At 43.3% G+C, this 22,456-nt stretch overlaps 1 protein-coding gene across 2 annotated transcripts in view; it reads right to left on the reverse strand.

Moving 5' to 3' along the window:
• Positions 1-210: 210 nt before the first annotated feature.
• Positions 211-22,456, reverse strand: part of Rnf125 (ring finger protein 125) — a 30,909-nt gene continuing 8,663 nt past the window's right edge. The window contains exons 2-6 of one of the 2 annotated variants that reach the window (XM_048442669.3): positions 17,519-17,672; positions 13,051-13,145; positions 11,534-11,624; positions 9,873-9,980; positions 211-4,715 (exon numbers count right to left, since the gene is read on the reverse strand). In XM_048442669.3, the coding sequence (XP_048298626.1) occupies positions 4,692-4,715; positions 9,873-9,980; positions 11,534-11,624; positions 13,051-13,145; positions 17,519-17,672 (472 nt within the window). In that variant the 3' untranslated portion in view covers positions 211-4,691. Of the gene's footprint in view, positions 4,716-7,057; positions 8,253-9,872; positions 9,981-11,533; positions 11,625-13,050; positions 13,146-17,518; positions 17,673-22,456 lie in introns of those variants that run through there. The other variant, XM_048442668.3, reaches the window with a different exon arrangement.

The raw sequence follows: 22,456 nt of genomic DNA on the forward strand, positions 1-22,456 counted from the left end.
TGCAGTCCTCACATGCACACAAGCACTCACACAAAAGAAACCATCTAGATAATTAGATAAATTTTTAAAGATTATTTGTGTGTGGGGGGGGGGTAGTAGAGAGATGGCTCAGCACCTGTAACTCCAACTCCCGGGTATCTGATGCCCTCTTCTGACCTCCATGAGCAACAAGCCATACATACACGCAGGTAAAAACACTTACAAAATGAACACATCTAACACAAAGATTTTATTACTTCCTGTGATTCACTATTTTGCCAGTCTGTATGTCTGTGCACCATGTGCACACAATGCTGGCAAAAGCCAGAAGAGGGCCCTGTGGGTGTTGGGAATTGAACCTAGAACAACCCATTTTGATCACTTTTAAATGTACAGAGTCTTAGTATCAGCTAGTATACCTTGTTTGTACAACAGGTTTTAGAACTTTGCCCACTACTGAACTGAAATCTATACCCATTAAACAATAACTCCCAATTTCCTCCTCTCAACCGCTGGAAACCATTCCGTTTTTTGTTTCCATGAATTGTATCGCTTTACTACATGTTTTCAACCGGGAAAGCTGGGGGTGTTGTTACACAGTAGAGAACTTGGGTAATATGTGCAAGGCCCTCAGTTCAGTGCCCAACACTGGGGAGGAAATGCTATTCCCCGTCTGTACCAGACTTTTTCTTTTAGCCACCAACTAGCTCCCAAATCATGACACTGAGGCTTCTTAGTTTTGAGTGCTCGGTCTCACTTAGGCTCATTTCTGGCTAGCTCTTTTAACGTAAAAGTTTCTCTTTATCTACCTTTCGCCTCGGGGTTTATTGCCTTTCTTACTTCTGTATATCTTACTTTCTTTGCTAATCTACTTCTGGCTGGCGTCTCCCTGGCTTCTTGCCCCAGGCGTGTACCTGGTCTGGCTGGCTGGTGTGTGACTGGCTTCTTGCCGCAGCAAATCCCTCGTTCTCTCCCCCTCCTTCTTGTTCTCTTCTCTCAAGCCTAGATTTCTCCTCCTCTGCCTGCCAACCCCACCTATCCTTTTCTCTGCCTAGCTATTGACCGTTCAGCTCCTTATTAGACCAAGCAGGCAGGCAAGGTGAAACAAATGCAACCTTTTTTCACAATTAAACAAATGCAGCATAAACAAAAGTAACACACTTTTACACAATGAAAGTCATATTCTGCAGTATAAATAAATGTAGCACATTTTTACTAGTTAAATAATATTTTACAACACCCGTGTAAGGGGTTTCAAACCAGCAGACCACAACCTTGAAATCAAAGGATAATATAATGTTGCATTTTAGGCCCTCTGGTTAAGAGAGAGAGAGAGAGAGAGAGAGAGAGAGAGAGAGAGAGAGAGAGAGAGGGAGGTGAGTTTGAAGCCATCCTGGTCTACATAGAGAGTTCCAGGACAGCCAGGGCTACATAGTGAGAGCTGTCTCAAAAAACAAAACAAGAGGGGCTGGAGAGATGGCTCAGAGGTTAAGAGCATTGCCTGCTCTTCCAAAGGTCCTGAGTTCAATTCCCAGCAACCACATGGTGGCTCACAACCATCTGTAATGAGGTCTGGTGCCCTCTTCTGGCCTGCAGGCATACACTGCAGACAGAATATTGTTTACATAATAAATAAATATTAAAAAAAAAAACAAGAGCTAGATGAGATGGCTGGTGACAGAAAATGAGGTTAGCAATCCTAGCATTCCGGTGACAGAGCAGAATATTGTTTACATAATAAATAAATATTTAAAAACAAAACAAGAGCTAGATGAGATGGCTGGTGACAGAAAATGAGGTTAGCAATCCTAGCATTCCGGTGACAGAGCCCGAGGTTGTTGAGTCTGAGGTCAGTCTGGGCTGAGATCCTGTCTCATAGACAAAAAAGATTCTCACTAAAGTTGGAAGTCTTGACCTCCTTACACAGCTCGTTAGGTCTAAACTCTCTTCCCGCCTCAGCCTCCAAAATCCCAGGATTAGAGGGATGTGCCACCATACCTGGCTCTGATAGACAGCTTTGCCATGGAAACTTTTAGTTAATTTGACTCAAACTTGGGAAACATTAACAAATGAAAGATGTCTTCATTTTTGTTTTGTTTTGTTTTGATTCAGTAAGGTGGCACACATCTCTAATCTGTGTTCCCAGGAGGCAGAGGTGGGCAAATTTCTGACTTCTAGGGCCAGTCGGAGCTGTATGTTAAGATCCTGCCTAAAAAAACAAAACAAAAAAACCAAGATGTGTTTTCTTCTAGATGGAGAGAAGATTCAGTGGTTAAAAGTATTTGCTGCTTCTTTTGATTTTTAAGATTTTTATTTATTATATATACAGTGTTCTCTCTGCATATATACTTGCATGCCATAAGAGGGCAGCAGATCTCATTACAGATGGTTGTGAGCCACCACGTGGTTGTTGGGAATTGAACTCAGAATCTCTGGAAAAGCAGTCAGTGCTCTTAACTGCTGAGCCAGCTCTCCAGCCCTCTTTGTTGTTGCTGTTGTTGTTTTGTTTGTTTTTGTTTTCAAGACAGGGTGTCTCTCTGTGGCTTTAGAGCCTGTCCTGGCACTTGCTCTGTAGACCAGACTGGCAACGAACTCACAGAGATCTGCCTGCCTCTGTCTCCCAAGTGCTAGGATTAAAGGTATGCGGTACCACCACCCGGTGCACTGGCTGCTCTCACAGAGAACCTGGGTTTAATTCTCTCAGCACCCACATGGCAACTCACAACTGCATCTCCAGTTGCAGGGCATCCAATGCCTCTAGCCTAAGGGTTCCTACATGCACATGATGTATATACACACACTCAGGCACGCATGCATGTGCACGTGCACACACATATTTAAATTAAAACTTTTTAAATGTGTATTTTCTGAAATATAAGACTGCATATTTCATGGGCCATGCTGATCTCAAACTCAATATAAGGCCAAGAATAACTTTGAACACCTGTTCCTCCTGCCTGTACCTCCTCAATGCTGAGATTATGGGCAAATATAATCACACCTACTTTATTTGGTGCTAAGGTTTGGATCTACAGATTTGTGTGAGAGGCAAGCACTCTAGGACTCATGCCCAGCCCAAAGGCAATGTAGAAGCACTACAATGTAGAGTCAGAGTCCCAAGTACCTCAGGCTTGACCACAACTCCTTCAGTATTGAAGGTGGTCATCAACAACCCTAAGCAAGCTTTCTTACTGAGGTACACTCCACCTCTTTGTTTTTAATTGTTGCTAAGTAACATCTACCATAAAGATAATTTTCTTTTTGGTTTTCCAAGACAGCGTTTCTCTGTAGCTTTGGAACATGTCCTGGAACTAGCTCTGTACACCAGGCTGACCTCGAACTCACAGAGATCTGCCTGCCTCTGTCTCCCTAGTGCTGGGATTAAAGGCATGCACCACCACCACCCGGCCCATAAACATAATTTTCATTTAGTTCAGCAGTTCTCAAGTAAAGATCCTATGTCCCAGCAGACATTGTCATTGTCTAGAGACATGCCTGGTTGTCCTAATAGGGAAGAGTATGCTTTTGGCTTGGGATCTAGGCAGAAACTAAGAATATTCAATATATTCTACAGTGAGAAGGTAGACCCTCCTTACTAACACTCAAAATACCTCTAACAACGGCACAGACTAGAAAACTTGGTATTCTGAGAACCATGGTGTTGCTGCTGGCTGTGAGCAAGGGGCTCCACTGGGACTGAAAAGGTAAGCTGGTGTGCACATGTCCAGGGTCCTGCCCTACCACTGCAAAGCAGAGGGGAGGGGCTTCTCCAAACTACTTGGCCAGGAATAGTAGTGCATGGCCACAGTCCCAGGACTTGCAGGGGAGCACACAGACAGAATGATCACAAGTTCAAGACCAGCCTGGGCTATGTAAGCAGGGCTACATGGTAAAACCCTGTTTCAAAACAACAAAAACTGTATGGTGACTCATGCGTGTAATCCCAGCCACTTGAGAGGCTAAGACAGAAGATCACAAGTTTAAGGGCAGCCTAGGCAACTAATTTAGATTCTGCCCTAAAAAGGAAGAGGACCAGGGATGCAGCTTGGCACAAAAAATGCGTTACCAGCATGTGCGAGGTCCTAGGTTCAATGCCCAGTACCACAAAAATAAAAAACCAAATACACACATTGGATATTTTAATGAAAGCAATGGTCCTGCCATTTTTATTTTTCATAATAATAGTTTTCAAAAGAAAAAGAATTATACATTTTAAATTCTGATCAAAGTTCTTTCTACATTTGAACAAGAATGAATCTCTTAGTACTTAAAAATACCTTCAATGTGTGAGCATACAAATTACCATATGATAAACATTCAAAAAGTAGAGTAAGCTCACTTTGAAATGCAACACACGTAATATCCAGTAACAGTATGGAACCAACATCAGCACAGTCCGGGGGTCTTAGGAGCGCTAACTCTTTACCACTGGTCCACAGCCATTTCATGTTCCACCCCCAGTTTAGGAGAATTTAGCTTTAGCACGCCACTGGAATACTTTTCCCTTTGATATAGTTGTATTATAAGGCAGTATTTACAAAAAAAGCACATGAAAGATTTGTATTGGCAATCAACACAGCTTTGGATGCTGGTTTTGGCTTTCTAAAGCGACGAATCACAAACGCCTTTTTATAAAAAGGTATACGCACAGTGAAAGGATATCTACCTGCATTGTCACTCTCAAACTGCAGCAATTCAGAACCCAAAAGCATTCAGGCGGCCAGCACTAACTTATCCTGTAGGTGACAAAATTAAAAAGCAAACCTCAGGTACAATTCTGAGTCTGTCAGAATTGTTAGCATGCATGTACTTAAAACACAGTGCTTTGGTTTTAGAGACAGAGACACATGCGACCCCAGGCTGGCCTAAACTTCTTGTATAGCTGAGGCTGGCCCCAAGCTTCTGATCTTTCTTCCTTTCTTTCTTCCTTTCTTTTTTAAATATTTATTTATTTATTTATTTATTTATTTATTTATTTATTTATTTATTATGTATACAGTATTCTGTCTGCTTGTATGCCTGCAGGCCAGAAGAGGGCACCAGACATCATTACAGATGGTTGTGAGCCACCATGAGGTTGCTAGGAATTGAACTCAGGACCTTTGGAAGAGCAGGCAATGAATGTTCTTAACCACTGAACCATCTCTCCAGTCCCCTCTGATCTTTCTTTCTGCATTTACCTCCCAAGTGCTGGGATTACAGACTTTAGTCACCATGTTCAACTTAGAATTCAGTTGTTGGGTTTCTTACTTCATTATTTTTAAATGTTGTGCGTGTGTGTGTGTGTGTGTGTGTGTGTGTGCATGCCCACGCGTGCGCAAACGCTCATGCACCTGTGCATGCTCACTCGCTCTCAAGTACTAGAAGTCAGAGGAGCTGCTGCAGTGAGCTGTCCTGCATGGGTGCTGGACCTCGGACCTCATGACAGAACAGCAAGCACCCTTCAGCCAGACCCCTCCCCCCAGCATGTGCATGGTGCACGTGCAGAGGTGAAGACAACTCTCCAGAGTCAGTTCTTCCACCACGAGCTGTCGGGGAAACTTGGATGCCAGACTTGCGCAGAGAGCCTTTACCTGCTGAGCCATCTTGGTTATCCAGAATAGGTGGGTTTTTACAGATGTAATGACTTTATGATTCTAAACTGACATAGAAGGATTATGTTACACTGGCCAGACACACACCAGTTCTTGGAGATAATCCAAGACCAAAAATAGAGAAATGAACGAACCAAAGGGATGTCCTGAAGTCTTTTTCCTCCCTGCCTTTATATCTCCCAAGTGACCTTGTCCTGGGCGGAAAAACAGTAGCAATATCAAAGTAGTTATGGAGAATTCATTAGAGAAATTTTAGAAACCAGTGGCCCACATCTAAATCCCAGCACTAGGAGGCAGAAGCAGGAAGATCAACTAATGTTCAAGGCCAGTCTGCCCTACCCAGTGAGTTCTAGATCAGCCAGGTATACATATGAAGAAGCTGTCTCACAAAGGAGGGGAAGAAATCACAGCACCTGATTGTGACAATGTTGTTGTGCACGAATGACGCTTATAAATCATTACAACTTAAGCTGTACTATGTTTGTGTGTGTGTGTGTGTGTGTGTGTGTGTGTGTGTGTGTGTGTTACCCATCATGCCAGCACTTTCTGGGAGCTAGTTCTCTTTTATGTGGGTCACAGGGATCAAAACTCAGATTGCTAGGTTTGGTAGCAAGTGCCTTTGCCTACTGAGTCATCTCACCAGCCCTTTAAAGATGCTACTTTTAAGTCAAATAGCATTTCACCCTCAGGAGTTGATGGTTAGTCTTTGTTACCTTTTTTTCTTCATTTCAAAATGGAAATTCTTTTCAGTGTCCTGAACGTGTCATTAAAGAATCAAATGTGAAAACTCAGTAATAATAAATATACACTATTGGCCGAACTGGGGGATAAAAGGGAGAGAGCACAGCATAACAAAAGAATGTTGGCACAATAAACTACTTTTGAAAATTGGGAATAACTGCCAGGCATGGTAACACACACCTGTATCCTCACACACAGGAGGCTGAAGCAAGAGGGTCTCAAGTTAGCAACCACCCTGGACTACCATGACCACCATGCTTGACTATGAAGTGTTCTCTCTTTAAACAAACACATAGCTGTTTCCCAGCTCTCTCCTTCAAACAACGGCCACCTCAACAGCAGTAATTATCCATAGAGACTTTCTCTGGAATGAGAAAGGGGGTGAGTTGAGATAGGGCCTTGTGTAGCATAGGCTGTCCTTGACCACGCCATGTAGCTGAGGAAGATCTTCAACAGATCCTCCTTAGAGGCATGGGCTACTATCCCCAGCTTCAGATTGTGGTTTGAAATACCATTCTGCACAGAAAGCAACCAGGCTTCTAAGAGAGTTGATGATTTCAGACCCATAGTAGCAAACACAGGTTCAGCAGGAAAGATCTTGCTGTAGCAGACAGCAGGGAAAGGAATAAAGTGTTCAAAGGACTCAGCCAACCTTCGAGGAGCAGCCAAAGAAAAGAGAAGTTGAACCTCAGTAAAGTGACATTGGTAATGGAAGGAAGTTCACTGATAGATGTCTAGATACATGAGTTCATAATGCTTTATTTCTTTGGTTTTGAGACTGGGTCTCACACTATAGCCCAAGCAGGCCTGCAACTTGTAGCCCAGATTGGTTTTGAACTTGAAACAATCCTGCTCTGTCTCTCAGCAATATGCATGTCACCATCCATGAGCAATAATGCTTCTTATAACAATACATTCAGCTATACATTTTGTATCTGGTTTTTAGTATGTGTGCTTTATTTTATACCTTTTAAGATGTTAAAATTAAAAACAAAGCCTGGGAATTCCATGCAAAATTACCAATGTGAAAACTTCAACCACGGATATCAACAGATAGGTCTTAAGAAATCACCTATATTATAAAATACTTCTAAATAGTAAGCTAAAAATATTTGAAAAATATTCTATCAAATTTTTATATATGCATGTATAGTATGTCAATAGTTAAGTTCACATAAATTTTTTTCTTTTTTCAGTTTTTTAATGTTTTTTATGGTCTCATTGCACTTCTGATTCTTCCTCCTCCCAAACACTAGGACTGCAGGCATGCATCACCATGCCCAGGTAACTATACATTCCAAACACAAAATCTGTTATAGTATTATGTACTATAATTTGGTTAAAATGGATTTTGTTGACTTCAAATTCTTTCCCTTCCTCCTCCTTTTAATGTGGACGTAAGATTGTCCACATTCCTTTATTAGAGATTAGAGCATGAGGATTTCAATACATTTCAGGTTTCCTTTAATGTCCACATTTTGTTCCTTTCTCCGTCTTCTTGTGTCGAACAGAAATCGGTCATCTTGCCTAACCATGATGACAGTCAGGAACAGTGGCATTCTGCACAGCATCACCAATGTGCACACGGAGCTCCTGCACACATACTCAGCCTGTGTCTCTCCCATTTGCCAATAGCTTGTGGAGCCAATTGCCTGTGGTTAAATGTCTAAGAAACTCAAGATTGTAAAGGCAGATCTAGACCAGAATGAAAGCGGTTTTTGAATGCAATATAACAAAGACAAGAGTGTAACACTGTAGTACATTTCTCTCCATGAAACACTGACAGTCTCCCCAGTCCTTCAAGCAGCATCTTAAATGGTACAAGGGAACGGTCCTTCACTAGTTATAAACTTATGTGGTGTTTGAGTGATTCACATATTCAAGAAGTGAGCGGTCTAACACTCTTCGGATAAGGGCTTCCTCGATTATATCAAAATCCTACAATAGAGAAGAATGGTTAGAAACAGCCAGTAGTGTTCAGAAATGGGATGGGGTGGAACAATGGTCAACACAATGCTCATTTTTCAGGAATAAATTCCTGGAGTTACATGGCCTGTCCATCATTCCAGGGAGCCTGTCAGACCCAGAACTTACTCTGAGGTTACTGTTTCCTGTTCGACTTCAGGGGCCTTTCAGGAATTGCCATCAAGTCTTTATTAATAGAGAATCTAGAGAATTGTGCTGGAGAAATGGCTCAGTGTTAAGAACACAGACTGCTTTTCCAGAGGGCCTCAGCTCATTTCCTAGCACCCTCTGTGATGGCTAAAGAAACTCCATTTTGTGCTAGACATCCACCTTGGTACCTAACGGCTGTTGGTCTCTGACTCAAGCTCCTGGAAGGTAAGTTCCCAGCAACCCTGACTCCCTGACCCCCACTCAGGAATGCACAGCTGTGACCATCTGCTCATTATGATATAACTAACTGCTGATTTTGGCTTCTGTAACTTGCTTGTGCAGACATTCAAGGACTATTTTGAGGTCGCCTTGACCATCTAATCTTGGCATGGTAGAACAGTTCTTGTGGATAAAAGACTTTAAGAGCCTTCCTTTGCCTGCTTCTATAAGGCACATCTCTGATGTCCCTGCTAGCAGCCTTAATAAATTTGTTTAATTATACTCTGAATGGTCTCTGGGATCTTTTCCTGGTGATCTCAAACTCTACAACACCACATCAGGTGGCTCACAACTACTAGGGAATCTGAGGTCCACTTCTGACCTCAAAGGACAAACACCTCCTTTTCCGCAACAATACACATAGGCATAAAAGTAAAAAGTCAACTAAAACCTGAAGATTTAGAAATGTAAGAGAAAGAAAGCCTTGTCAGGCCAGGATGTTCTCTATATTTCATACACACTTGGAATAAAGTTTACACATTCCTGATAGCGGGGGGGGGGCAGTCATAGTTGAATGGCTGTATTTTCCTAGAATGGGGAAGACCCCAGGGTCAATCTCTAACACTGGGCAGGGGGGGGGGAAACAAGACCACTCCTAGGACTGAGAATGCTAACAGTTCTATTAATTATTGATTTATGGACAGGAAAATGTAACAAAATGCTCTTCCTGCTTCTTTATTTGTCACGGTGAAATTTAAGCTTCACATCAGTACTTCTATGAGTAAAAACAAAAGCTGCAAGATCCCCACCCCTTTCCAGTCCCTTTGCTTCTACAACCAAAAGTGAAACTGCTACTTTAAGTCCATTTTATCATTTTAGTGTTTTCATTCAGACAGTGTCTTACTATGTGATCCTGGCTGACCTGGAACTTACTGTGTAGAACAGGCTGGCCTTAAACTCACAGAGCTCCACCTGCCTCTGCCTCCCCAGTGCTGGGGTCAAAGGTGTGCACTTCCACAGATGGTTAGAGAAGACTACGTTAACATTAGTAGTGAGTGCTATAAAGCACTCTACTGTTCCGGCGTCCCCCTTGCTAATGCTAATACTGCACACTTTACCAACATGCTCAACTTTTCTTGTATAATTTTATTCACTGGTATTTTAAAAAGTAAGATTAATACAGACAGCAGAAAAAAATAATGTAAAAGGTAGAATTATACTTACTATGAAATCATCATAAAACAAAGTGTGGCTGACTTGCAGATGTCTAATTAAACTGCCGTTGAAGGTACTTGGGCTCTCATTAGGTAGCAAATGGCAAAGCGGGCAGAACTAGAGGGAAAGACCAATCAACAGTTCAAGAAAGAATTTCAAATAACTATTAATACCAGAATTTTTAAAAGGAACTCGCCATTGAATGTGAATTTTAACTAGGAATCCATTGAACATACCTCAACACTGTGCTTTGTTTGTTTAGTTTCATGTGTGTGTGATGTAGCTATGTGTTCCTGTGTTTGCATGTATATGTACATGGTCATGTTTGTGCGTGTTCACGTGACAGTCATAGGTCAATGTCAGGTGTTTTCCTCAATTGTTCTCAACCCTGTGTTCTTATTTTTATTTTTCATTTCCACTTTATGTATTTAAGTTGCCATACAGTTTTTAAGGTTTTAAAAAACGATTTATTGACTTTACATGTATGAGTGTTTACTAAAATATGATATGTGTATCACAACCATGCCTGGTGCCCATAGGCTCCAGAAGAGAGCATCATATATCCTGGAACTGAAGTTATAGATTGCTGTAGGCCACCACATAGGTGCTGAGACCTGAACCCAGGTCCTCTGCAAGAGAAGCAAGTATTCTTAAACACTGAGCAATCTCTTCAGCCCCCTCCAACTTTCTTTCTTGAGACAGAGCTTCTCATTGAACCTGGAGGTAAGCAATTAAGCTAGGCTAGCTGGCTGGCCGGCAAGCTCCAGGCCTCCACCTCTGTATTCCTAGTCCTGGGATTCCAGGTGGGCACCACAGCATCACACTTGGGCTTCGGGGGAGTGCTGGAGATCAAAACTTGGGTCTTCCCGCTTGGGTGAGGCACTTCACTGACTGAGCCACCTCTTCAGAACTGCTTTGTTTTGTTTCTCATGCAGTTCAGGCTGGCTTTGATTCCACTGTGGCCAAGGCTGGTCTGAAACAACCTGTCTACTGACACACTTGGCTTCACATCTCAATATTAAAAAAATTATACGTATAGCCAGGAAGATCTCTGTGATCTTCCTGTGATCTTCAAAGCCAGACAGGTTCACAAACAAATTTCTGGGTCAGGTCAGATGGGGCTGCATAGTGAGATTCTATGCATTTATCTTTTCAACTGAATATCTTCTTTTTAAGAATTAAAAAAAAAAATGACAGAGTTTCACTGCTGTAGACCTGCCTAGCCTAGAACTTACTGTGTAGGCCAGGTTTGTCTTGAATTCATGAAGGTCTGCCTGCTTCTGCCTTCCAAAAGTGTGTATCATCATGCCAGCAACACAGTATTAAACGGTTTCTCAGGACTGGTGAAGTGTTCTGTGGTAAAGGCACTTGACACCAGTCGTACCAAAAGTTCTCTCCCAAAAGACTTCCCAAGTTCTCTCATCTCCACATGTGTGAACACACAGAAAAATAAAAGTAGTAACTTTAGAAGTTAGAAAGTAAGTAAGTGCTGACATGGAACTCACCGTGTAGCCCAGGTTGGTCTCAAACCTCCAGCATTCATCCTTCCTTACCTCCCCAGCGCTGAGATTACAGACATAGCCACGATGCCCAGACTCTACCACATTTAAATTTAGACAGTACATACAGACAGAAAGGCAGACAGACAGGTAGTAGGTAAAAGTCATTACCACAGGCCTCCTCTCTGATCTGTGGTAGGTAATGCAATGATCCAGCAAGCAGTCTTCTTCCAGTTCCTTCTGACAAAATGGACAGATACATCTGGAAGTAGCACAGAATTACAATCACTAAAATCATGGTCAGCGAGAGAGTAGTCACTTAATTAGAAATTTAGAAAAAAGCAGACTATACTGACTATAGCTAGGTTAGTATCCTTTTTTTGTTTTGTTTTGTGTGAGGGAGCAGGGTCTCATTATGTTGCCCAGGCCTACCTTGGTCCTTCTACTTCCAGCCCCTAAGTGCTGGGATTGCGGGTATGCACCATCACACCTGGTTTGCTTTTCTGGTTTGTTTGTTTTGAGACAAGTGTCTTGCTATGTAGCTCAGGCTTTTCTCAAGCTTATAGCAATTCATCTGCCTCAGCTTCCTAAAATGTTGTGGTTATAGGCATTTGCCACCATAATGGGCTGGGTTTTTGTTTGTTTTACTGCATGGTTCAAGCTGTCCTCAAAGTTGCTATGTAGCATAGACTAGCCCTGCACTGGTGATCCTCCTGTCTTGGTCTCCTGAGTACTAGAATTATAGTTCGTGCTGCCAAGTTTAGCTGCAGGAGTCTTTGCTATAACTTTAACCAGTAAAAGAAATATAAGGTTAAGTTAGTTTCTATATATTTTAAATTTTCCATAAACTCCATCAATTTGCAGTCAGAGTCATATTTTCTCAAGCTATAGTTTAGTCCTTTTTCCTCTCTTCCGGTCAATTTAGCAGAATCAGGACTCTGCTTACATTAAAAATAGTCATTCTCAATTTATGGCATCATTTATAAAACAAATCTTGCAATAATAGGTACATTAGCAAGGCAATTTCAAGTAAAATTAAAAAGACCAGAGTAAGCCGTAGACTTCTAGGTCGGGATGCGTAAGTCCGCGGCTGGAGCCGGCTCGGAGGTGAAAAGCACTTGTTGCACTTGTGAGGACGCAGGCCCAGTCTCAGCATCCGCATGGGAGTGGGTCCCAACTCTGCATAACTCCCGTGCAGATCCAACACAACTTCCCACCTCCAGAGGGCCCTGCGTCCACTTGGTGCAGACACACACTCAGGCACCATGCATACACACAAATACTAAGAAAATAAAGATGGATTTGGGTACTGAAATCACCCACTATTAAAAAAAGGGCTGTTGGGGCTGAAGAGATAGCTCAGCAGTTAAGAGCACTGGCTATTCTTACAGAGGACCTGGCTTTGAATTCTAATACCCGCATGGTGGTTTTCTGACACCTTCTTCTGACCTATGTGGCCACTGCATACACATGGTGCACAGACAATGCAAGACACATAAAATAAAAATTTAAAAAGTCTTTTTTTAAAAAAGAGATATTCAAATTGAATTTCCAATGCAATTTCGTGTGTAGCCTAGGATGGCCTCAGACTCATAAGAATCCTCCTGTCTCTGCTTCCCAAGTGTTAAGCTTAAATTCTTCAGAGACATACTGAATTTAACACGACACTACACTGTATTCAAGCAAACCTTGTTGTTGTCTCGCCAAGTTCTTGCAGTGGTCCATATTTGTCAATGTACTTCTCACAAGTCCTTATGTGCGTCCTCATGTCACTGAGGCAAACCTACAAAAAGGCAAATTCAAGATCACACTCCTGTTGGAGAGGGCCTTTATGTGACCTAGCTCCATAACTTTCAAATCGGGGCAGTAATTAATTGGATTTATTCACGAATAGTCACAAAAGTACAGGCATTATCAAGAATAATACTGAGTCAGATGAGAACACCTTTTAATCCCAGCACTCAAGAGGCAGAGGCAGGCAGATCTCTGTGTTCAAGGCCTGTGGACAGTCAGGGATACACAGAGAAACCCCGTATCTAAAAACCAAAAAGTAAAAGTAGTAGCAATAATAATAATAATAATAATAATAAATATGCTGTGTTTAAAAATCTCCCAACACAATGCTAAGCTTTTAAATTTGTTCCTTCTAAAAAAGCATGCTGTTTTCTTTTTCTTTTTTCGGTTTTTCGAGACAGGGTTTCTCTGTAGCTTTGGAGCCTGTCCTGGAACTCACTCTGTAGACCAGGCTGGCCTCGAACTCACAGAGATCTGCCTGCCTCTGCCTCCCGAGTGCTAAGATTAAAGATGTGTGCCACGACCGCCCGGTACATGCTGTTTTTTTAAAAAGCAAAAGGATGCATAGTAACAAAGAATTTTTTGCATGCTGTCTTATAAAAGCATAAAAGAAAATAGATGAAGAGAAAGAGTGAGAATAAGAGAAGAAGAAAAACATTGACAAGGGATGAAAAGAAATGGAGATGGAGAGCATCAAATGCACACATTTTGCAAGAGTCCATCACGAAGTAAAGGAAACCTCTCACACCTGAAGTGAAGTCATAAATGCATCAATTCATGACATGGCCAACAGTGTTGTGTGAATTCAGAATGCACAGTATACTTAATGGTGCCATCAGGACCAAGGAACCACAGCTCTTGTAGCCTGCCTTGATCAGTGCAGACCAACACTCAGGGGCTATGCTGTACAGTAACACTGCACTCAGTTTCAGTAGAAACACTGATAAGATCTCCTGGTGAAGGAGGCATCTTACAGCTGTAGCTAGGTGGCAGCCCACAGCCAGCCTCCTTCTGCCCAAACTTCCTTTGAAAGTTCAGCTTCAGAAACTTTACGACGTGACGGAAATAGCCACAGTCACTTAACAAAAGGCAGAAGTAAAGCAAGCTAGTGAGAACATGAAAACAGTGACAAAGTACCCATCAAAAACATAAAAAGAAGACTGATGAAGGTAGCGATCTTCAAAAGATATTAAGATATAAAGGATTAAAGGTGTAAGCCCAGCAGTGGCGCATGCCTCTAATCCCAGCACTTGGGAGGCAAAGGTGAGTAGATCTTTCAGAGTTCCAGACCAGCCAGGGCTATACAGTGAGACCCTATCTGAGAGGTGGGTGGGGAAGGGGAGGAGGAGGAGGAAAAGAAGGAGGGAGGAGATGTTTATAACCGGTAGCATCTTCTTTGGGGGTTGCTGAGATAGCTCACTGAGTAAATGTATCTACTAAGCCGGACAACTGATTCTAGGCCCCCACAAGGGAGGAGAGAACCAATTCCTACAGACTGTATTCTGGTTTCCACATGCAAGCTGTGGCCCATGGGTGCCTGTTGGTATGCATATGAGCTCTCGCTCTCCTCTTAACCAAAATAAAAGTTCAAGAATTCTATTTACATAGCTTCTCTTTATTTAGTTTAATCGTGTACAAGTATGTCTACACTTCTAAGCCAGGCATTATGGCACACATTTTTAATCCCAACACTTGAGAGGAAGAAGCAGGTGACCTCTGCCAACCTGATTCACACTGTGAGTCCCAGGCCATACAGGCATGCTGGGTGAGACCGGTCTCCAAAGAAACATAAAAACGAGAGAAGAAAGGAAGGAAGAATGGAAGAAAGAGAAAGGATGGGAGGAAAAGGAAGGAAAAATCAGTGTGACAGTGGGAGTGGTGGTACACACATAATTCTCAGGGTTGGAAGGAGGAGGATTTGAAGCAGGAGGATCACAAGTTTCAGGCTAGGCCAGGCTAAGACTCTGTTTCACAAAAAAATTCAGATTCTTTGTTCAAGAAAGACAAGCTTTCCTTAGAAAAATCATCAACCTGGGGATCGCACACTGAAAAATAAAAAGATTGTTAAATTTATAATCCAGACATACACACAAAATTATGTAAGATACCATCGAAGAGACGGTAGACAACGAGCCTCTCCCATTTCTAATGTTGCAGATAATCAAATAGAGGAAAAATATGTGCAGACGACTACCTCAGAAGTTGTTTCGAGAGGAACTAAAAATACGAAGGCCAGGCTGCATGGAGAGGGGAGCGGGCCTCACAATGAAGCATGCAAAGCTGAAACCTGAAAAAAAAAACTGGCAGTACTCCTGGACAGAAGAACAGTCTAGAAAGCAAGAGAGGGGCACAGAGTTCCTAAAACATTAACCAAAATCCTGTGACTGATGGATACCAGAGATGAGAATCAGGTGAGGGTCCCACCCAGGACCTCAGAGAATGCTGTTGTTCTGGATAGAAAATCAAAGTAAGGTTGTCTATGTGTGCCCCCAACCCCTGCACACATAAAATAATAGATTAATAAGAACAAACAAATAATTTGTATAAAACCAAAAACAGAGAATTAGTGTTGGATCTCAGGATGCTTGTCTCCAAAGGATATGTGTAAATTCTGGTCAGATGGTCATGATAGATTATTGAGCCTTATACTTAAAAATGTCTTTATTTTTGTTTTTTTGTTTCTCGAGGCAGGGTTTCTCTGTGTAACTGCTGTGGCTGTCCTGGAACTTGCTCTGTAGACCAGGCTGGCCTCGAACTCACGGAGATCCACCTGCCTCTGCTTCTGAAGAGCTGGGCTTAAAGGTGTGTGCCACCACGCCCATCTTATAAATGTCTTTTAATGCACCAAGGCCTTAGAGGATAGGTGTTGGGTCCTATGTTAGAGGAGGTGCCAAGGCCTTAGAGGATAGGTGTTGGGAACTATGTTAGAGGAGGTGCCGAGCTCCGCTTGTGTTCTTGCTCAAGGGCCCTGGCAGTGGCTGACACATGGAGTGTGACCATGCAGCTCTCCAGGTAACAGGAAAGATGGTAACAGGAAGGGAGCCTAACAGGAGACAAGGGCCCTGGGAAAGGGGTGCAGGGAACGAAATCAAATCAGTCACTCTCAGGAGCTAGGAAACTGAAAGGCCATTTCGCATCTTCCTGCTCCCTCAGTCAGAAGTAATTTCCTAAGGGGCAGAGGAAGGAGGATGAAGTTCAGTTGGTTTCCAGGATCTCAGGCAAGGGGTGAGAATAACTACTGAGGATTGGATTTTTTTTAAATTTATTTATTATGTATAGTATTCTGCCTGCATACATGCCTACACGCCGAAAGAGGGCACCAGATTTCATTACAGGTGGTTGTGAGTCTCCATGTGGGTGTTGGAGTTGAACTCAGGACCTCTGGACAAGCAGCCAGTGCTCTTAACCTCTGAGCCATCTCTCCAGCCTCTTTTCTCTTTTTTTCCAGACAGGGTTTCTTTATGTAGCCTTGGGTGTCCTGGAACTTGCTCTGTAGACCAGGCTGGCCTCTGCCTCCTGAGTGTGCCACTACGTCCTGGCGAGAACTGACGTTGTGTTTTGGGTATTTGTTGTTCTGGCATGTGCATTGTGACGATGTCCTGGCTGGATTAGAACTACTGCCTTGAACATGCAGCAGATCCTCTTGTTCCAGCCTCCTGTGTGCTGAGATTAAAGGCAAGAATTTTTCATATGTTTCTTTAAATTCCATCCAGGTTAAAATTTTTTTATTTTCCAGCTCTGGATGGTGGTAAGAAAACAGATGAATGAAGCAAAAGTTCTAACTTTCAAAAAGAATGTTTGCCAGCTGGTGGTGGTGCATGCTTTTAGTCTCAGCACTCGGGAGGCAGAGGCAGGCAGATCTCTGTGGGCTTGGGACCAGCCTGATCTACAGAGCTAGTTCCAAGACAGCCAAGACTACACTGAGAAACCTTGTCTTGAAACCCCCCCTCCTAAATAAGTGTTTACAAGGTTGGTGGGGCGAGCCTGTAATGCAAGCTACTATAGGGCTACAGAGTAAGTTCACAGCTGGCATAGGCAACTTAATGACTCTGTCTCTATATCAAAAGTAAAAATGAGGGCTGGGGATATGGTTCAGGGGTTAACAGTCACCTAGCATGCAGGAAGCCTTGGGTTCAATCTCTCTGTGCTATATATACACCAAAACTAGAGGAGCTGATGTGGTGGGCATGCATGTTATTCTGACACTTCCACAGCAGAGGCAGGAGGATGGCAAGTTTAAGTTCACCATGGGTTACAGAATGAGATCCTGTTCCCACAGTGGGGGAGCTGGGGAGATGGAGCAGTGGAATGAAAACGTCACCGGAAAACTTTGTAATCATGAGCGAGGGCTGTGCTACTCACCAGAGTCCCGCACTCAGTACAGTTCTGGTATTCTGACTTCATTCTCTTGGCTATGTCAGTGGCTGGCACTCCCTCCGAAGGAAGGTATGCTCGGCAGTATGGACATGTCCATTTATTATTTTTTATACTGGTCGCAATACACGATCGGCAGAACCTACTCAAAACAGAGGATGCATCAGGACACACGGCTTAGCACTTGAGTTCACACTGCTTGTCCAGAGGACCTGAGCTCCATTCCCAGCACCCAAGTCTTCTGCCTCCCAGGACACCTGCACTCATATGAGCACATACCCATTACACACACACACACACACACACACACACACACACACACACACGATTGAAAATAAAATAGCTAGGCTTGGTAGTCCATGATTTTAATGCTAGCACTCAGGAAGCAGAGGCAAACTGTTCTGCGAGTTCAAGGTCAGCCTGGTTTACATAGCAGGTTCCAGGCCAGCCAGAGTCATACAGTGAGACCCTGTCTCAATTAAGAAGGTGAGAGTACCTGGGCTTGTAAAGGCCACTCAGCTGCCCCCAGCTGAAAAGACCAGAACCCAAGTTCTGCCTACGGACACCCAAAACAGTCAGTCCAGCTGGACCTATCAATCACCTCAGACAGGCTGACTTTCTCAAATCTTGATAAAAAGACAGGAGGAGTAACTACCCCCTTAATGAGATACATACTTTTCCTTCTCAGAAACCCCACCCCGGAAGTAGTCTTTTACGGGAGTCTCAACTTTTCTGATTACCCAGAAAAATGTTAATTTTTTTTCTCTTTCTACCTCCCTCCCTCTCTCCCTAACTCTGGGCATACCCTCATTGATTCATACTCCGGCTTTCTCAGTCTCTGCTCCTGCTGTGTGGCTGCTTGTTGAACATGCTGGACCCTAACTCAAAAGGCATGACTTTCTCCCCACATCTAAATCCTTTTATGAATGAGACGAAGAATCCGAAGAGGGAACCTCAGTTTTCCCACTAACATCTCTACCTCCTATAATCTACCTGGGGTTACAGGAATACATCACTAGGCCTGACTGAATGTAATTCTTGTTTGGTTTGTCTGTTTTTGAGAAAGGTCTCACTGTATAGTCTTGGTTGTTCTGGAATGCACTATGTAGATGAGGCCGGCTCACAGATTCTGCCTCCTAAGTGCTAGGAATAAGAGTATAGGCCACCATGCACAGCCTTCAAAGTATATTCTTTTAAGAGTATTCATTACAAATGCTTCAAAGGTATTTGTTTGGAGGGAAAGAGAAAGGGGGGCAGAAGTAAATGGGGACCAGCCTAAACTCAAGAGGAAGATCACACAAGTTCAAGGCCAGCCTAGGTGCAGATCCAGAGAACCATTAAAACATATATTATTTTTAGTTGAACATTTAAACCTTTTGCAATATGTACTTCAGGAATACACTTTCAGCCCTGGGGACCTCTCACAAAACATAAAACCAGGGCTAAAGCTGAGAGTCATAGAAAGATATTTAGAATTAAGCAGGGGGCTTAACACTTCATAGGCTATTCTAGGCTCTACAAAAGAAGCGCCACCTCACCTCATATGCTTTTAAGTTTATAATAAATTTATTCACGACACATTGGTGCCTTAAGCTGGGTGTGGAAAAACAAACTTGCAAACCTTACATTTGGGAAGTATAAGGAGCATCAGAAGACTAATGTGACTCTAAACAAGTTCAAGACCAGCTTGAGCCACCTGAGATCTTGTCTCTAAAAACCAGGACCAGGTTAGGACGATGGCTCAGTGGGTAGAGTGCTTGCCTAGCACGTATGCAGCCCCAGGACCCATACCCACCACAATGAGACATGGTTGAACATACCAGTAATCGCAGAAATCCAGAGGTGGAGGGAGGAGCTGTTCAGAGTCGTCTTAGCTACATTAGTGAGTTTGACATAGGAGACCCTGACTCAAAAGCCAGGACATACTTGTGCCTTACAGGAGCAAATGGTAGTTGACGGTGGCAAAGGGACAAGGCAGGCAAAATAAAAGTCATGCCCCTTGTGCAAGTGATCCCAAAGTTGATGGCAGAAGCAGATGAGGCTGATGGGGCTAGCCACAGAGGCAGAGAGTACCACAAAGGACAGGAAGGGATTTCTCAGCTTAAGGAACTAATTGTTCAGATCTCCGAGTGCTCTTGTTACAGGCCGTGAACAATTACTGCAATTCATCAACCACACACGCTGCATGAGTCACACTCTATCACCTCAGTAAAGCTGGGGAGCAAAACAAAAACGCTTCTGTGATGCCAGGGCAGTTACAGTAACACTGTGAGAAAGATCACAGGACCACTTCCAACACAGCCTCCCTCCTACACTACGCAGGACACAGCTGCTCAGAACACGGTCCGAAAGTTGACATAACAATCAGGAGGAATTGCCCAATAGAGTCTTTTCTGGGAATTCCCAAAGTTCCCGGGAGTAAGTCATACTGTGGTGCCCTGTAGCTCAGCTGACGGAGTGCCTGTGCACAGAGCCCCAGGTGTCGCAGTGCAGGTCTATAATCCCAGCATTTGGAAGGTGAGGGCAGGAGGCCCATAGTTCAAGATCAACCCCAATGACATAAAGAGTTGACCAGCCTGAACCCTATGTGAGATCTTGTCTCAAAGAGTGTGATTCTTTCTGCCCTGAAGAGTCCAAGGGGGAGGAATGGACACTAAGGAAAGCAGGCATTTGCTCATCTGGCCAGTCCCATCAGGAGGCTGTGCAGTGAGGAATCACAAAGGGAGGACCATCACAAAGAGAATATGCAGTTGGAAGATAAAAGTTGAACATGGATGAAAATCTCACTCCACTCCAGCATGGTGGAACACTCCTTGAATCCCAGTACCCAGGAGCAGAGGCTGGAGGATCTCTGTGAGTTCAGGACCATCCTTGTCTACAGGCCAGCCATGAAGACTACGTTGTGAGACCTTATGTCTCAAGTAGCAACAGAAAAATCCAATCTGGCTCCTTGATTTCAAAAACTCTGAATGTGGTGAGTGAAATACCCAGTCTATCACCAGTGGTCCTCCGACTGCCACGTGCAAACTTGGCACACGCACCCTTCCAAATACACCCCACTAAGATAAACAAATGTAATTTTTAAATGAGACAATAACAAAAGGAAATCTGAATGAATTACCAGGGCTTGGAAATCAGATTTAGCAGGAGTCCAGTCTCCTGGCTCAGCGGTGTGGCTTCCTTACTAGTCCCCATCTCCCAGAAGTGCTGACTGAGCCCTCCCTGAGATGGCACTCCCCTCGCCTCCCCTGTAGCACAGCAGGAGCAAAGCAATAAGGAAACTCCATAACAACTCAACCAACTCTGAAACCAGCTGGAAACTGAATTACATCACTTCTGTTTGTTACTTTACAAACCCCATTCTATTTCTCTAAATTAAGTAATTAGCCAAATCCCCTGTGATAAACAGGCCAGCAGAGTGCTGGAAGGAACCAGGAAAACACAGCTAAGGACAATAGAGAGACGTATGTCCCAATCTCAGGGCAAAACTAAACTCTAAATGAATTGAAACAGGAAAGAGAAGCCCTGGGGACTCTCTGGGGGACAGGGCAGGGTTCTGGAAGAGGCTACTGGCAGCATGTGGCAGGCCTAACCTTTTAAGTGAGATCCAACTTCACCACATTACAAAGTTGAGTTCAAACCTTGAGATGGCTAATTTAATAGCTCATACCTGGAATCCCACCAGTTGGAGGCTGAAGCAGGAGGATTGCTTTAAGTTGAAGGCTGGTCGAGGCTATATAGTGTGTTCTATGTTCTAGGTCAGCCTGGGTTACAGTAAGAACCTGTCTAAACAGTATTTAAAAAAACAAAAACAAAAACAAAAGGCAAGCTGGCAAAGTAAGCATGAAAATGGAAATAGAATAATAGAATTAGAGCCATTATCTAAAGACAACAGTCACAGGCTAATATTCCACTATAGGGCAACACACACACACACTTTTCCTTCAACAACAGATCACACCATACAGCTCAGACTCAAGTACAGCTCCAGAGTACAGTGTGTGTATATAGTGCTTGCCTAGTAGGAGCGAGAAACAGAGTTCAGTTCCCAGCACTGCAAAACAAAACAAAACAAAAACCAACAACAATCCAACTTGTCTAATATGAGACAGACACACACACACAAAGTTGGGTAACTTATGATATGGAAGGACATCAAATGGTACAAACTATGTTTTATTTTGGAGTCACTTATACTCGTTAACCCAACCAATATCCAACATTTAACTGCCAGACCTTCATGGAGTGGTGACTGTTGTAGGAGAGCACTCACTTGTTCCCGGCTGCTCAGCCCCGAAATAATCACACAGAAACTGTATTATTTAAATCACTGCTTGGCCCACAGATCACCTCGAGGCTGTGGGTTACCAGCAAAGTTTCAGTGACTGTCTGCTGCGGGGCTCCATGGCTTCTCCTGACTCTGCTTCCTTTCTCTCAGCATTCAGTTTAGTTTTCCCTGCCTACCTCTATTTCCTGCACAGACCCAAGATGGTTTCTTTATTCACCAATGGTGTTCACAGCACACAGAGGGGAATCCCACATCAGGGGACATTGTGATTTTAAGAGGAGTGTTCATTTACTGGAACAATGGCACTTAAGAATTTCCAGATTGTTGTGGCACAAAAGGCTTCACACATCACATCCTAACACACTCAACAGGTACATTGGGTTGTTCTTCTGGGGTGTGGAGGTTCGTGTCTAATCAAGTTTATCTTAAAATCATTATATACAAATCATAGATCATTGGAGCCAGGGTGTGGCTCAGTTGGTAGAGTGCTTGCCTAGCATCCACAAAGTCCTGGGTTCAATCCCCAATACCATCTCATAAACCCAAGTACATATGTCCCCATCTGAGTCTTATGACCTGAACTTGTTTTGTTCAGATGAAGTCTGAAAGTCTATGTGAGGTAAGTGAGGATTTCCAGG

Source organism: Myodes glareolus, chromosome 13, assembly GCF_982192425.1.
Source record: "Myodes glareolus chromosome 13, mMyoGla1.1, whole genome shotgun sequence".
Classification (NCBI taxonomy): Eukaryota; Metazoa; Chordata; class Mammalia; order Rodentia; family Cricetidae; genus Myodes; species Myodes glareolus.